The following is a 16,882-nucleotide window of genomic DNA, read 5'->3' as shown; positions in this document are numbered from 1 at the left end:
TGGGCGAGAATGTCGGAGAGGAGATGGCCACGCTGCCGGTGATCCCGGCCGAGGAGACGGACGGGCGTCCCGGGATGCAGAACACGAGAGCCGCCGAGAGCGGCGGAGACAAAGGGCAGCGAGAAGAAGGGCAGGCGGCTCTGGCAGGCACAGCGCGCCCCGGGAGGGTGGGGAAGGCACAGCCGAGGGTGAGTCCCCGCGACTGGCAGTGCAGGGAGCGGGGGACCGGCCGTGCGAGGCCAGCCCGGGCAGTGGGACCGGTTCGGCAGGGAGAGCCCGGGCTGGGCCCATCCCGCTCCTCCCGCGGGCAGCCAGGAGGCTCCTTCGCTTCTCCCCACTCGCGGCCCCCGGCTCGGGAGGGCCCCTCTGGGAGCCGAGGCCGCCGGGCCGCGCCCGGCCACATCTCCGCACCGCCTGCCGGGCCGCCCCCCGCATGCCCGTGCCCAGGGCGCCGCGGGGCCGGGCCGGGCCCGCTTCCTGTGCGTGTCACTCACTCGGCGGGGGAGGGGAAGCGCCGGGCAGGCGGCGGCGGTTCCTCCGCGAGCGGTGCCGTTGGGCCGGGCAGGCGCTCCCTCGCAACCCCCCCGCCTGCCGCCCGGTTGCGGCCTGAAACGCCGGCGGAGGCCCGGGGCGGCGCGGCGGTACCGCCCGGCAGCGGGAGGCCCCGGTGCCGCCGGGCCTGGGCCCTCGCGTCCCGCGGAAGGCGGCCATGTCTACCGGCGAGGTGGAGCGGCTGTCGGGGGACGTCGGCGGGGCTGCCGGGGACGAGGAGGAGGAGTGGCTCTATGGCGGTACGGACCTTCCCATACCCCCGTCCCCAGCCCATCTCCCCCGCACGCCCACCCGGCGCCCCGTTCTACCCCGCCGCGGAAGAGGCGGGGGGACTCTAGAGCTGGGTAGGCCGCGGCGTGCGCCAGGCCGGCCGGTGGCTGAGCAGGGCCGCACACCTGTCCGCTGAGCCGTGCTGGCGGCCGGCAGTTTAAAAGGGTCTCCGCCATTCCGCCACCCCCGCAGCTGCTCAGTCCCCTCCTCCTGGCCGGCCCCCGGCGGTGCCGTCTCGAGTCTATGCGCGGCCCCCTCCCCGCCGCCGCGGTGGCTGCGTCTCCACCTCCCCCGCCGCTCTCTGAGGCCCCGAAGGTTTCCCGGCCCCTCTGCCCCGGCTGCGCAGGCCGAGGCGGTGCTGGGCCTGCCGGCTGGAGGCCCGCGTGGTGCTTCTGTTCCACACGCACTCCTGGGGCGGCCGAACCGCTCCCCGGTACCCCCTGCTCGGGCTCCCAGCATTGAAGTAGTGAAGCAGCCGTAACTTTCTACGTATAAACTTTCTTTACAACTTTAGGGACTTCATTTATATTCAAATCATAATGGAACCTGTAAACTAAAACCTTCCCCAGCGGTGGACCTGTCAGTGCAGAGCACTGTGAGAGCTCGGGGGGTCTGCGTGGTAGATGTCATAACTGAAGCGTTATGAAAATGTCTCATAAGTAAACTGAAGAGTTGCCTAATAATCGACATGGCAAGATAGCTGATACAGTTGGTATTCAGGGGATTTTATTCTTAACTACTGTGTTTCTTTTCTGTTGTGGTAGATGAGAATGAGGCAGAGAGACCAGATGAAGAAAAAACTAGGTGAGTGTCTTGACAATTAAGTCTTGTAGATTGGCTGTCCAAAATCCATATTACTTAAGTTCTTTCCATCTGCTTCAAAGCCCCTGGCATCTGGATACACTCTGGTGTCTTTGAAAATACCCTTAAATAGTATGTTTGGTCTACAAGAAAGGCTTGCCTTTTCTGTGATGTGGTTTTACCTCTGAAATCAGGACAGTTGTGTGAAAATTATTTCAAGTTTTAACTGAATGGACAGCGATAGCCCTCACAAAATGCCAACATCTCTTTTATTTCCGTAATCATTGTGTTTTGCAGTCTTAGTAATGGATCAGAACTTCATGTGTTCTAGGTAATTTAGAAATTAAAAGGCAGTCTGTGTCCCAAAGAGTTTGCAGTGCAGTTATAAAAAGGGAGATGGAAGGAAGCATTTTGATGCATGTGTCACACAGCACATCTGCTTAGGGTTTTGGGGTTGTTTTTATTATGAAGAGAGTATTTGAAAGAAATTCAGAAGAAGTTTTGGAAGTGTCTGAGGGAGCCTGCTTGCCTTTTAAGAAGCTGTACGAGAGAGAGCACGAAGGTGCTCTTTTTAGTTGAGTTGATGGAGGTTGGTAGCAAGGACTGTCCGGAAATGAGAATCTGCCACTTATACTGAAAGAAAGAAGTCTCATTATTGATAAACTATGGAAAATGTTGACTGTCAAAATAAATTAAACTAATAAAAGGAAGCCAATCCAAGAAAATGTAGTTATTGTCTATAAATGCTCAGTCAGGAGATTTTTTTCAGTTAGAACTCTTGACTTTAGTTACCCTTAGTGAACATCTTGCAAGTTTGCTCAGTTGCTTTTTTGAGCTGATGTCAACTTTTGACAGGCACTGTGGCAGTTCATTAGTGATCTGTAGCACTTGACTACAATACCATTTTGAAGCAATGCAGTCATTTGATTCCTGTAGTTCTTGTAGTATAAGAAAGAGTTGTTAACTCTTACCTTTTCCATGTAACTTAACAGTTTTCTAGACCTCATTTGCCTTGAACAATCTCTTTCCTGAATAAAGAGTTCTGATATTTATTTGCTCTCTATTTAGAAGCTGTTCCATATCAATTGATTCCTCATGTTCTGTTACCGTTTCTTGACCTGGCACCTTTTGTCAGTATTGCTGTTGTTTGAGAAAATTATTTGCATGGCAGCCAAAATGATCTTTAGAAACAGTGTGGTCTTTTACTCCAGGTCGGTAGTGTCTTATGTGGTGTACTTACCGACTAAAAAGCATAACAAATGGTAGCTCATGCATGTTAGGGGTTGTGTTTGGAACTCTGGAAGTATGGTGACAATTTCCCTTTTAAAACTTTTGGTTTCAGTCGTGGCATTCTTTGTATATGTATATAAAAATTGTGAGGTTTTATTGAGGTTCTGTAGTTGGTCTGTCATTTACTGGGTGACGAAGTGAAATATGATCAAGTTTGAATCCTGGGGCCATGCCTAGGCTGTATTTGGTTTTGGTGCAATGCTCATGGGTGGGTATTTTGCCAACAGAAGATGGGATCAAAATCATTCTATTCAATAAAAATTGGCAGTTGCTCACTCCATTTCAGGAATACCTTTTTAGTGAAAGAACATAGTTTCTAAGTGGCTCCCTGCTTACTCCGCAATTTGTGGTGCAACATCCTAACAGTTAATGGAACTGCAGAAATTAAAACATTGCTGTGCAAGAAAAAGCAGTAGGTAAGCCCAGTGAAACAGCTCATTTGTATGGATTTGACAGTAATATTTACTGTCAGTTTAGGTACAGTTTTCTGTCAGCAGTGAAAATATAACTGAATTCATCATTGAACTGTAGCTATCCCATATGGTGGAAGAAAACTTCACAATGCAGGAATGTGGGAATTCTGATTCAGTGCAACGTTACCTGTGGGTGTTTAAATGGTTCTTCCATTAAGTCTTTGAAAAGTGTCCATCTGCAGGGAAAAAAAAAAGAGCAAGAATAAAACCTGTTATTCTCGCTTCATATATATGAAATATTTCACTTTGATCTGAAAAAATTATCCAGGCATAGTGTTTCATTACTTCCAACTATTCGACACACATCCAGTTAGTATAAATTATAATAGCTAAATATTGTTCTGCTAATTAAATTTATGTTTGTCTAGAAATTTGTGATTTTTAATTTTTTTCTTTAGTTAATGCAGAAGATAACCTGGAACTTTGGCTCTTCTCTAGAATGATGTAGCAAGACCTTTTAAATCATTAGCTGATAGGTGTGAAATTCATGTACATAAAGTCCTGATTTCATCTTTTCCTGTTTGTTTTTGTTTAAGTGCTCCACCCCCACCTGGAAGTGAAGAGGAAGCTGCAGAAAATGGCGTTGTGAAAACGGTAGTTTTAAATGTGTTTTTGAAATAGTGCTTTATTTACTTCTGGGGTATTTGTAATTTGGCTAGGACTTGTAATTAAATGAATTAATGCATAAGTGTATGCTTTAGATTTATTTATTTATTTATTTTCCAAACGATGTTCGACAGTATTTGCAGAAACTACAAATTACTAACTTGGAAAATCTAATTTCTAGCTGCAGTCCACTTTTTAAATCTAAGTTACAGAAAATAATTTAATAGTACTTAGGTTTTTTTTTGAGGGAAAGACATACTTCAAGACAGCTGTCTTTGAGAAAAGACATCCATTTCAAAATGATAGTCTCCTTATTTTTTTCATTGCTAGGAAAATAAAATCCTCTGATAATTTTCCTCTTTTGAATGTGATAAACAATCACCATTTGTGGAACTGTGTGAAAATCAGGATCAAAAGATGAATTACCTGTGCCTTTCAGAAGCAGCATAACATTTGTTTAGTCTGTCTTTTAACTTTAGTGTTAGTATGATGAAGAAAGGACCAGGAAATGAAATACACAGTTGTAATGTTGATAAAAGGCCTCAGTTTACTGTGAATGGGAACAGCTTAAATCTGTTCTGTGAAAAAATTGTAATTTTACTTCACTGGGGTTTTTTAGCTTGTATTTTGCAAAAATTCTCTTAAGTAATGCAGAAACCATTATTACTGTATTTGTGCAAGTTTTAAGGACTCGCCTCTCAAAACAGTGTATTTTTTCAGTAATTATTTTGAATTATACTACAACTTCTTTAAAATTGGGAGGAAAGCTTACACAAACTTTAAAAACTTATTTTACTTGTTTTAACTGGAAAGCTCTTTATTTTACACTATAATCCTGTAAGTGGGCAGTGGATTTAATATGTTAGGTACAAGGACACAATAGTATACTTTTCCAGGCTTGTTGATTTTAAAAAGTTCCTGATAATCCTCATTGGTGCAGTTTCCTCGAGCTTGCATATCATTGTGTTTTTCACCTATATAAAGCCTGGCATTCTTTAGGGTATTATTGGAACAACTCTATAAAAATTGACAACTTCATGCTAAAAGGTGAACGTGAAGTGTCAGCAGCAACCTAGAGAAAGAATGGAGTTCAAGTTGGTTGAATAAGAAAAGGTGAATATTTCAGTGAGAAAGGAACTAAGAAATCAATAATAAATAATATGCAACTGATTTTGGTGGAAAAGATTACTTGGTTGCTCCAGACAAAATGTTACTTTATCTTCAGTGCATTTGTATTGGCTTTTTACTGTGTGGGCCACCTGGTTTGTGAGGTAGTGGTGAGCTTGTACTTTTCAGCAGTAGGACATTGAAAGATTCTCTTCTATCTTCAGCTGTTACTTACAAAATATCTATACATACCTAGGCTTCCCCCACTCCTATGGTTAGACCTTATTTTATTATAGTTGCATAAATTATATCAGTGTTGTATGGCAAGGGTTAACTGCACTCCCAATGTCTTCTGTGCAGCTGTTTGTTTTTGTCTACTTTATGTACCAGCCAGGTTAGTAGATGGTAAAATAGATGAAGGCTAGAGCTCAGTTGTGGTTGGCTAACTGCAGGCTACCTGGGCAGAATCAACTTGGCTGCAGTATGTTCAGCCTCTTGGTGAAGGGTTCAACAACTATGTGAAAAAGCGATATTTTTGGTAAAATTCACTTGGTTATATGAAGTTTTGAAGAAGTCCCTCACCAATGGATTTTAAGGAAATTAAGCATCTATAGGATGAGTCCAACATGGATAATTGATGTTTAAGATAGAAAACAGAGGGCAGAGGTAAAAGTTTAATTTTCACAGTGCAAGATCCGTCAGTGGAGGATTTGCATAATGTAGTGCATAATGTGTGCTGGTCAATGTGTTCTTATAGCCTGTGCTGTTCAATGTGCTTGTAAATTACTTGGCAAAGGGGTAAGTTGTGGGATCACAAGTTCTCTGGTGTTACAAAGTTTGTTAAAGATAGAGCAAGCACTGTCTGTGGAAAGCTGTCTTGTTAATAAATGGTTACTGAAATTCTGGATGAAAAAGAAAGAGGCAAGTTCATCAGAGAAAAAACAGGTTTACAAATGAAGTTACAGTCTCTGAGCTAATTGTAACCTTTTAGGAGGGATGCACTAAGGTTATGTAGAAAGATCCATGAAACTGACAGTTAAGTGCTGGTCTAGAGTCTAAAAAGCTGTTAAACCTCGGGATGCAGTAGGAGATGAATAGAGAACAAGATGGAAGATACCGTTATACCATAAATTTATGGTTCAGTTGCACCCTGATTTCTGTATGCTGTTCTGTTCCCCTCACACTGTAAAGGCTTTACTTAACCAAAAAAAATTGAGGGAAGAAGAGCAGCGAGAGTAATTGAGGTAGCTTTCATACAAGGAATGCCAGAGTAGGCAAAGACTTCTGAGCCTGGAAGACACACACATGTAAGGTATGATGGAGGCTAACAAAATCATTTATGTAGACTATAAGTGAGGACTGACTCCTCACAATCCCTTCCATATGAGAACTTGGACTGCTGAATGAAAGTTGTAGGAGCCAGGATGAAAACAAATAGAAGAGGTTGGATATTCATACCGTGGACAGTGCTATTGAACTCTTGCCAAATGGAGTGTTTCTGCTGGGAGCTGGAGTCCAAGTGAAGTCTGTGCAACTACTTGAGAGAAAGATGCATTGTGGGGCTACTAAATAGACAAACCATACCTGGCTTAGGAAGTGCTCTAAGCTGATAATAATCAGCAGCTGAAAGAGTGTTAGGGAGGAGCATCATAGGCTTTAGTCCTGTTTTTTCTCTCCCATGTGGACTCTGGAATGGGAAAATCAAAATAAAACACCAAACCAACCCAAAGCACTAGACTACATGAACTCTTGGTATGAACTGTGATGACTGATTTATTTGCCAGCAAGCTTGAATGCTGTGGGACAGAACAGCATGCAGTGTGTTCTTTTATCTGTTCTTGCAGCCTGATGGCTGAAAAATCTCAAGTATTTTATATAGTTTACTGATGTTAGGAATCAGATAGATTTCTCTGAAGTGCTGTGTTGGTCTACAACTGGAAAAACACTTATTTGAGTTACTTTGGATCTGTAGTTAAGGATGGCAAGAAGCTAGTCTTGCGTATCTAAGTTCTTTCCGGAGTGACAAGATAGGAGTAGAACTCCCATGTCTGAGCTAGGTAATAGGGAAAAGGGGTATTAGATAGTGGAAACTATTTTATGCTCATGTAGGAAATGTCACATTTCAGAAACAGAGCTTAGTATTTCAGATACTTATAGCATTTTGGGAGGTGAGCCTCCTAAATTTACTATTAATACTACTCAGTTCTGAGGTATAGGAAAAGGAGAATTTTCTCCTTTTCAAGATTTCTAGAATGGATGGTTTTGTCTTGAGTATTTTTCCATTGTTAAGGTTAAGTGCCTGCTTTCATCTAAGGGGTGACTTCTTCTTTTGTAGAAGGTGGCAGAGGCTGAGGATGAAAGTGATAGTGATAGTGATGATGATGAAGATGATGTTCAAGTCACCATAGGGGATATTAAAACAGGAGCTCCACAGTATGGGTAAGTAATTTGCAAACATTAACTGGGGGAACTTTCAAAATTACATTTAATTATTAATTCAGTCTCCTTAATACTTGGCAATGTTAATTTGTATGCATAGTTTGTCTCAATTTAAGGGTTTTCCAGCTCTTTAACAATGTTTTGATTATATAGTCACCTGAAAATGCAGAAGTGAAATAAAATTAATAAAATGTCTTAGTGAAAGAACATTTTTATGAGTTAAATTTTGTTTTCAAATTTTGGGAAATCGTTGTATTAATTTTGAAGAGAATTGTTTTTATTGTGGAATGATTGTGTTGCATAGAATTTTTTTGGTTGTTTATTGTGAAGGTGACATTTTGTTGCAAATGGTAATGGTGAGCATAGGGAACCATTAGAAACATCCTCGGTTCTGTTTGGATTGGATGCTTAAATTAGACCTCTATAGTTTCAATTCCTACTGATGTTCTCAGATAAGATTTTAATGTACTTGATAATGGAGCTGCCAGTCTCTGGAGATTCCTCAAGATCACAGTTTAAGCATTTGTACTATACAAAAAATTTTTGCTATTTTTATTGCCCCATATTCCTCCTTCTCTTGATAAAGGGCTTGTTTTTCACAGAACACTTTTGAACAGGGTTAATTTTACCCCAAATTATGAAATACTTTTTTTTCTTACATGGAAGTTTCTGAGGGAAGTGGTTTACTTTGTGTTTGTCTTGGCGATCCTGATGTTTTTTGCTTTTTAAAACCAGAGTTACTAGGGCATCATTTCTATATAGAGTTATGACAGGTTTGCAGGGAGGTCTGACTTGTATATCATTATGTTCTTAACATTAGAATGCAGATGGTGTACTCAATTTTTGAAGCATAATATTTTTAAGCTTTCAGTATTTCAGATTCTAAACTAGCTGTGCAAATCAATGTAATTAAAAGAAACCAGAAATTCTTTCAATTCTTTATTTGTCTTCTTTCAATAACTTGCAGTATACTTGTGTAGGCAGTGACCTGAAATTTTGTGACACTAAACCAAAACTAGATTTATATTCTCAAGCAATTTGCTGGTGATCTTTCAATGAATACAGAAAACAGTGAGCAGATGACCCTGAATCTAATTAGAATATAATGTTTTATGTAGAAATAGTTGTTTTATGAAAAACCTTCTTGAAAAATTGGATAGAAAGTTCATGGAAGGGCAGTAATCTAAAATCAACTCAATGTTGCTGAACATTTTAAGTTCAGTAAACAAGTTCCTTTTATAGGACTAAATAATTTTTCATATAGTATTCAACTGCTGTTTAAAAAGAGTAGGATTTATTTTAGTAAATTTTTGTTGGTTGCTCTCATTTTTGTTGAGTATTGCTTCCCATGGCAGATCAGAAGGTAAATGTTTTGTGTCAGTTCTGTACTGTTCTAGTACATTTGAATTACATCTGTTATTTGAATTAAAAATAAAACTCCATGGAAATTGTACTGTAAACTATACTCTGCCTTCTGATTGTATGTTAATCTCATTTTGTTAATGGGTTGATACCCCCTGAGAGGATAAGCTACACTGCACGCAAACGGTAGTGAAAACTGGCTCTTAATGTTCCATATGAACAGTGCTGTCATTTTACTAAGGCAATTTAATCAGTTAAGTGTCTAGATTTTTTATGAGGAAAGCTCTCAAGTATTTTAGGATGTGAAATGTTACATACTTTTCTGTTGTTCACAAGGACAAGTGATTGCTAGAAGTACGCTGAAACAGCTCTTCAATTATTGTAGAGAAATGCTTCTGTTTTCCACTTCTGTACAGGTACAGATTAAATGGAGTAATTAGGAAAAGAGAAAAGGATCTGTCTAAGCCCTTTCCTCGTTTTAAAATTTATTTTATTTTATTTTGTTTTTACTCTAATCCCTGAAGTGCCTGTATCCCTAAATGAATTGCATTTCTCCTTTCTCTTTCTTCTGGTTCTGTCCATTCTTGTTTCTATCAAGGTCTTAATCCTTTCAACTCAGGAAGAGTGACTGGGACTTGCTTCACAACTGTTAATTAGTTGGAGAAGTTGCTACTGAGCATAGAAAGGTACACTCTTCTTCCTCCTAGGCTGATCTCTTTACTTTTACAGTGTTACCAGCTTGGAAAGCTAGAGATTCAGGATGACGATTGAGCCTGGGTCCAGTTTGTTTCTGGATCTAGTTAACTCTTGTTTTGTGTTTTCTTCTGTTTTAAGAGTTTTCTCTGTCTAACTCAGCTTTGTTAATTTCTTTAAGTTATGGAGCAGCACCTGTGAATCTCAATATTAAGACAGGAGGACGAACTTTTGGATCTTCTGGTAAGAAAATTTACACAGCAATATTGATAAAAATGCAAAAAAAAATGTTTGATCAGTTTGGATGAAGGAAATAATTTTCACCTCCCAAACTTCTTGATAAATTTAAATCTGACTTTCTAGTTCTATTTTAAGTGGGCTACAACTAATAAAACTGTTTTGTTGGGACAGAAGGCTTTAAACTGACTAACTTCTCTTCACAGGTGCAAAAGTTAAAGGGGTGGATCTAGATGCCCCAGGGAGTATTAATGGTGTGCCACTTCTGGAAGTAGATTTAGATTCTTTTGAAGATAAACCCTGGAGAAAGCCAGGTAATGCTCTGATTTATGTTATCTGAAACATAGGTATTCAGCTGGTTATTACAATAATTTTCATTTACTGCATGTAGGTGTTATCTGCCCTATAGAGAGCAGATTTTGTAGTTTTACTTGGAAAGAGCACCTAAGTTTCTCTTTGACTTTGCTGTGCCACAGAATTATGTGAATATGCCGTGTTTCTTAGTATATATCCTACACATATGTCAGCAAAAGAGACTTTATTTTATTTTTTTTTAATACATGTTGCGATTTGTCTCCTGAACTCTCCTTGGAAATATGTATTTCTCTGGAGATTAGTGTCATTGCTCTGTGCAGAAAAAAAATGTTCTAGCAAGTTTGACAACGAAAAATGGTGAATGTAGTTGTTTGTGCTTATTTGTGTTCACTCATACACATCCATAAGTTTTGAAGATGATACTGGTACACATGGGCTTTCCATTGGCCTCCTGGGTCTATTAGTTGGCTCAACTGATTCTGCTAGACTTGCCTACTACCAGCATTTATTGAGTTTGTTTTTTTTTTGTGGCAGTACATCTTGTTGCTGTCTGTCCTTTTTTCTAGTGTTTGTATGTTGCTTTGGTAATGTGAATAGTGTCAACAAAATGGAAAAAAGAAACCTCTGATAATATTCTCATGTTTGAACTGTTAGCTATTTGAAATATGTTGTCTGGTCTGTTCCCTTATGATAAAATTACTTTGTGGCATCAAATGAAACTAGGAGTCTAAAGGAAATAAGGAGTCAGATGCAGAACAAACAAAAAGGAGTGGTACTTTGAACATACCAAAAACCTGTAGGTATTTATTACATTTATCCTATTGTAAAGATAGAGGGAATATCCTGTGCTATTCTGAGTCTACTGCTATACTTGAGACAGGATGGTAGGTAAGATAACTTCCTGACCAACTTCAAATGTTTTTATAGTCTTACCCATGAATACTCTGTTTACTGATGAAAGAACTGTACGTATGTTCAGTGAAGGAAAGATGAACTTTGTAATGTCCTAAAAACTGTGCTTTTCTGCTTGAAGGGGCTGATCTCTCTGATTATTTCAACTATGGGTTCAATGAAGACACGTGGAAAGCTTACTGTGAAAAACAAAAGAGAATACGAATGGGTCTCGAAATTTTACCAGTTACCTCAACCACAAATAAAATTACGGTAATTATTACAACTTCTGTGGTACTCCACCTGCTTTTTTACCTGTGAAGCTGCTTGTGTGTCATAAGCTTGTTCTGCCCAGTTGACTGGTTACACTTGACTCCCCACCCCCAGCCTAGAGTGTTCTGTGATGCTTTCCTGGCAGTTTGTGTGGATGGTGTGACAGATTAGCTGCAGCTAGATTGCATTTGTACAGTTATTCAGATTGTGGCCCATCACTTAAAGAGTTGTATGGTATCTTAATGGGCAATGTGTTATTTAACTTAGGCTGAAGACAATGCTATGGAAGTAAGACCAAGTGCAGAGATTCTCGATGGCAGATACCATCTTTTTAAGGTGAATTTTAGTAAACTTTTGTTGGTTGCTCTCATTTTTGTTGGGTATTGCTTCCCATGCCGACACAGACTGATAGAAGAACAACTGAAATGGACATAGCCATTATTTCAAACTCATCTCACACCAGGGACTTTCTGCGTATTTCACAAAATGCTGATTTAAAAGCGTTGCTTTGTTCGTCACCCCTCTGCAAGCACGTGAGTTAGTGGCCTGGTGAACTAACAGATTTCCCAGTCAAACTAACTGTTCTTTATGTCATGGTTTATTTCTAGTTTTTGGTGCATTTGTTTATGCAGAAAAAAGAATCTGTGCAGATGTGCTGGGGAAGCTTTTGTAGATTAGGGCATGTTTATTTTTCCTGTGGCCTTGTAGCTCTTACTGTGTTTTGTAACAGTTATCCTTGGCAACTCTGGGATGTGAAAATCAATCTTCTGTATTTTTTTGTTGTCCTTTTGGGATTACATTACATTACCTTTTTGGCAATACACGAAGTTATATATAATATTTTTCCTTTCCAAAGTGCTGATTTTTCAGAGAGCAGAAAAATCTTGTGACAGGGTTTACCTTAAGAATTGAACATATTTTTCAATTTCTCATTTTCTCTTCCACTTGATGCTAAAGTTGAAATTAAAACACAAGGGTTATTTTGCTTATTATCAATATGAAGTACTTTTTTTTCTTCAACTGTCATTACACTGACTTAAATGGTTTGTTACATTCTTCTATATATTTCTGTGACAGAAGTGTCAATGGCAGATAGGTGTTTTTTACTCTCATGCTGCTTGAGGGTATCCAGTCATTTTGGCTCCATCTTGGCAAGAAGAGATGAGAGTCTCCGTGGGGTTTTTTGCCTTCCTTAGTTATAATAGTGTTATGGAATGGTGGAAATGGTGGGCAATGGGATTTACAGCTTGCAGCTGACTACATGGTCAGACTTCTGAACTGTTCTCTGAACTGTTGTCCTGACAGATTTTTCAGATAAATACTTAAATTAAATCTATTCATTATGTTGTGTTTTTTTCTTCTGTATTTCTGGCTAGTAAAATTTAATTCCATTTTTAATGAGTCTTAACTATTTATGTGCCTTTTTGGGGGTTTGGAAACTTCAAAGTTATTGCAGAATCTTTCTACAAAAGCTTAGTACTTCACTTGCCCACAAGAAGCAGTGAGATCACAGCCTATATGATGTTATACCATGAGTCAGCTAGCTATGTCAAGTGATGCATCTGTGTGGTTGTTACAGTGGGCGCAGTCTTTACTGAATTTGGTGCAGTTTTATCTTTAATGATAACCCATGTAGACTTTTCTTTGATGTATGATGTGCTGCTGAAGTCAAACAATACTTGAAAAACTTGCACCAAGGATATTGCATAGTCTAAATAACATGTCTCTGGAATTTTGCAGTACTTCAGAAACAGCAGTAGGTTTTTGAAGTATTCAATCTGAACTAATGAAAAGTCTTTTAAAGTTTGCATAGTATGCAGAGTATGAGGTGACTTCCTTGTATGACTTGGAAGTGAAGTGATTACTAGGTATCATGGTCAGTAAGACAGATGAAGAATCCACTCAGTTTCTTGTCTCATAGTTTGTTGTTGGATAGCAGACTTGTTACGCATCTCTGTCATGCAAGTTTTTTATTTCTTTTAATAAATTTGCTTCTTTTTAAAATTAAGATGTGTTTTAGTTCATACAAGAAATTTTACATGAAAATCAGTTTGGTCTGTAATGTACAAATCAGATGGAAAGTAAATACTGAAACTGTCTAATCTTCTGTAAACTTGTTCTCTGGCATATTGCTTCTTATTTATATATTAAGCACAGTACACATTTTATATGTGTACTAAACACATATAAAATATGGAATTTTAGTAGCTGTTGTAAAGGTGATGTTTTTTTTAAAAAAATATTGAAGGTATATTTACTTTTTGTGTTGGCTTTATGGTATGTTGAGTGTTGAGGCTACTACACTTCTGAGGTTGAACTAATGATGAAACATTATTTTGAAGGTACAGCAGGGCAGAACTGGAAATTTGGAGAAAGAGCTGGCCGTACAGTCGACCAAAGCTGATTTCACATCTCCTCCTGCCTTATTCAAATCAGGAATTCCAACAAACAGGTCAGTTAAACAGTTGTAACTCAAGACCAAAAAACTTCTTATGTTGTTACATCCGTGTATTTCAAGTTCATATTTTTGTATGAGGAAAGGAAAATACATTTCTGTAACAAGTAGAAATAAGGGGAAAGGTGATCCTAGTTGCTTTTAGCCTTCACTGTGTTACCTGCTTGGCTATTCAGGAAAGAAGAAGAAAAGGGAGGAAGAACAGCAGGACCAAAAGACAAGGCAGCTATGAACATATGATGTGTGACACCATATGTTTTGTGTTGATTTAGATCAACAAAATGTTTTTAGCTACTGTCTCTGGGTGTCAGCTTACACACCTTTTCAGTTTAACAAGATGGAATCTGACAGCTATGACTTCAACAACTGGAGGAATTCCTGAAACACAGTCTTTCCAGCAAGGTAGCTTTAGCTTCTCCATATTTTAATATTTTACTATCCTTTCTTCAAAATGAGAGAAATAATTTCTTTACGAGGATTTCTTCTCCTCCTGCCAGGACCAGGCTTTAATAAGTTAATAATCATTGCTCTTTGATACCTGGCAGTTGACTTAGGATGAATCCACACTTCTGTTTACTTCAGTTATCAAGTTACTCTATTTAGGAGGTTTAGTTTTGTTCAAATCAAAAGCCATTGTATTATAAAGGACAGTGAGAGAGCAAGTTGTAGGCTTTCCCCATCAACATTTAAAGATTAGGATCTATGACTTGTCTTTAGCACTGCATCCATGAGTACCTTGACTAATTCAGAGGTATCAGTGTTCAGTTCTTCCATCATTTAAGAATCAGTTGAACACCCACATATATTTCTCCTGGGTGAAGGAAAAAAAAGTAATCTTGCTTGATACATTTACCTGCACTTTCCTTTCGGCCCTGGTATATTCTTTCTGGTAGCCTAAATTCTTCTCTGAGCTATCAGGTTTTACTGCTGTGGTTTCAGTCTACGTTAGTCCTTTCCCCCCTACTTTTCATTGTCCAAGAAGTAGTAAAAGGCTTTCAGACTTTGTACCAACACTGTAATTTATTCTTTTTTTTTACCTTTCTTTTCTTACACACTTCTGGTACATGGTGTTCTTGGAATGGAGCTCTCAGAGTTGAATGTACTATTCACAGGGCAAGGATTACAAATCTGTATTTAGGACAGGTTTTGTTACAGGGTTCCAATTCTTTATGCATCATGTTGGTGGACAGAGAATCTAAAATACTTGCAGAGGTAGTTAATGGCCAGATATAAAAATGGAGTTAAGATTAATACAGTAAGGTCATACAAGGGCATGGTGTTGGCTTCATAAGTAATGAAGCCCTAGCTAGGACAAATCTAATTTACCATAGATGTCTTTATACCATATTTTTTGTGATAACTTGTTTTTATTCTGCCTGACATTAGTAATACCAAGATTAAATTATCATCTTTCTGATTTTTAAAGGCTTAAAGTTGGTATATTGGTTGTTAATAAGAGCATTCCTGAGAATCTTAGAGCATGTTGATTTTCTCCAGGAACTAACCTTACCTTAGCAAAGGTTGGGAAACCTGCCTAGTTTTACTTACTAGTAGCCAGTAAGTGCTGTTGGTCTGTTGGGTACAAAAGGGATATAAAATGTAACATTTCCAGTTTTATCACTTGTGCATTCCACTGGTCAGAATAGGCTGTTTTATATACATATAGTGTGAATGCTGTATTGTAAATTGTTAGAATGGCAAAACTGACTTATTTCCATCATTAATACCTGCTCCTTTGGATACAGTTGTTTAAAATAAAATCTTGTGTAATGAGAAATTTGTTTTTAACAAGTGGTTAGGAGAGATTTTGAAAGAAAGTTGTATGCTCTCAAGTCTGAGAATATCCCAATGAAAGAATCTCTGAACTGTATGGATTATACATACTTATTTGAATGAGTTCTCTAAAGCACAGCTACTACTTTTTTCTCATAGAAAAAACTATCACTGATTTCTTTCTAACCAGGCAGTGTTTTATGGGATTGGACCTTTGATTTTTTAAAAGTAATTCAAGAGTTAATTTTCCATAGGCAGAATTTTTTTTGCAATCCAGACCTTGGATAATTTAAAATAATTGCTTCTATGTCTTGAGGCATTTGCTGTGGCTTTGTTATGAAATGGCTGGAAGCCTTTCTAACATAGCAGTAAAACTTCTCTTGGCTTCTAGCAGTAGTTGATATATTTGATGAAATGGAGAGAAAGCTGATACAACTGCATATAGCAGCATTTCTATGGGGTGATTGGTCGGGAGCTGAGCATGAAGAGATGGACTCAAAGAGCAGAAAAGACAGGGATACAAGAAGAGAAAAACCTAGGCAATTTTTCTCACCAGAAGCATCACCATTTCTCATCCAGAAAAAGCAGTTATGGTTTTTCTTGAAAAGTTTTTCTAGAAAGTGGCAGGAACACTACAGGGGGAACAAATCACACAAATTAAGGGAAGGGGGAAAAATGAAAATTGGGTCATAATCCTAATTTAACATTTAATCCCCATTTACTAGTCAGGGCTTCAACATCACTTAGTGGATGATTTTACACGTGGATACTGTAGCACATACTTCTCTTTATTGGGAAGTCTCATTGTCTTTTCATTTTTTATTTTGTTTTTAAGCAAACAATTCTGCTCCTGCTGTTTTCACCTTTTTAGTTTGAGTGCAGTGGATGTTTGCATATGACTGGAATTGAAATTCTGAAAAGATGAAAAGTCTCTGAGTCCAGCAAGTGTATTACTTACAGCCGATATGGAGCTTGTAGTTTATAAAGGAGAAACAGAACTATTGCTCACTAGCAAATAGCAGTTACTACTTCAGTAGAATTGCATCCTATATGTTTAATTAAAAAGAAATTCTGTGCTTGTTTATACAGTGTGCCTGTGTGAGAAATTGTGCTTGAATTTGTGAACAATCGTTGTCTTAGCTCAACTATGATTATTAGTTCAGAAATTATACCACAACCTCTTGTTTTCATTCTGTGATATTTAGGGCTGCTGAGTAATAAATAATGAAAATGGCTTAGTAAATGCACATCTTATACAAGCAGTATGGGGTATGGTATGGTATATACATGGTATACATATTTGTTCTTTAGAGGTAGTTAATTAAAGATGCATTGTGTGCACAGT

General features: G+C 38.8%; 1 protein-coding gene across 9 annotated transcripts in view; it reads left to right on the top strand.

The window, feature by feature from the left end:
* Positions 1-576: 576 nt before the first annotated feature.
* Positions 577-16,882, top strand: part of FIP1L1 (factor interacting with PAPOLA and CPSF1) — a 38,816-nt gene continuing 22,510 nt past the window's right edge. For 4 of the 9 annotated variants that reach the window (XM_071743540.1, XM_071743539.1, XM_071743536.1 and 1 more), the window contains exons 1-9: positions 577-791; positions 1,587-1,626; positions 3,923-3,980; positions 7,435-7,538; positions 9,775-9,836; positions 10,037-10,144; positions 11,179-11,309; positions 11,577-11,645; positions 13,652-13,761. In XM_071743540.1, the coding sequence (XP_071599641.1) occupies positions 710-791; positions 1,587-1,626; positions 3,923-3,980; positions 7,435-7,538; positions 9,775-9,836; positions 10,037-10,144; positions 11,179-11,309; positions 11,577-11,645; positions 13,652-13,761 (764 nt within the window). In that variant the 5' untranslated portion in view covers positions 577-709. The remainder of the gene's footprint in view (positions 792-1,586; positions 1,627-3,922; positions 3,981-7,434; positions 7,539-9,774; positions 9,837-10,036; positions 10,145-11,178; positions 11,310-11,576; positions 11,646-13,651; positions 13,762-16,882) is intronic. The other 5 variants (XM_071743542.1, XM_071743538.1, XM_071743541.1 and 2 more) reach the window with 3 other exon arrangements.

This window comes from Heliangelus exortis, chromosome 4, assembly GCF_036169615.1.
Source record: "Heliangelus exortis chromosome 4, bHelExo1.hap1, whole genome shotgun sequence".
In the NCBI taxonomy this organism is placed as follows: Eukaryota; Metazoa; Chordata; class Aves; order Apodiformes; family Trochilidae; genus Heliangelus; species Heliangelus exortis.
Note: the sequence above shows the minus strand (reverse complement) of the source record. Positions and strands in the feature narration are given on the sequence as shown.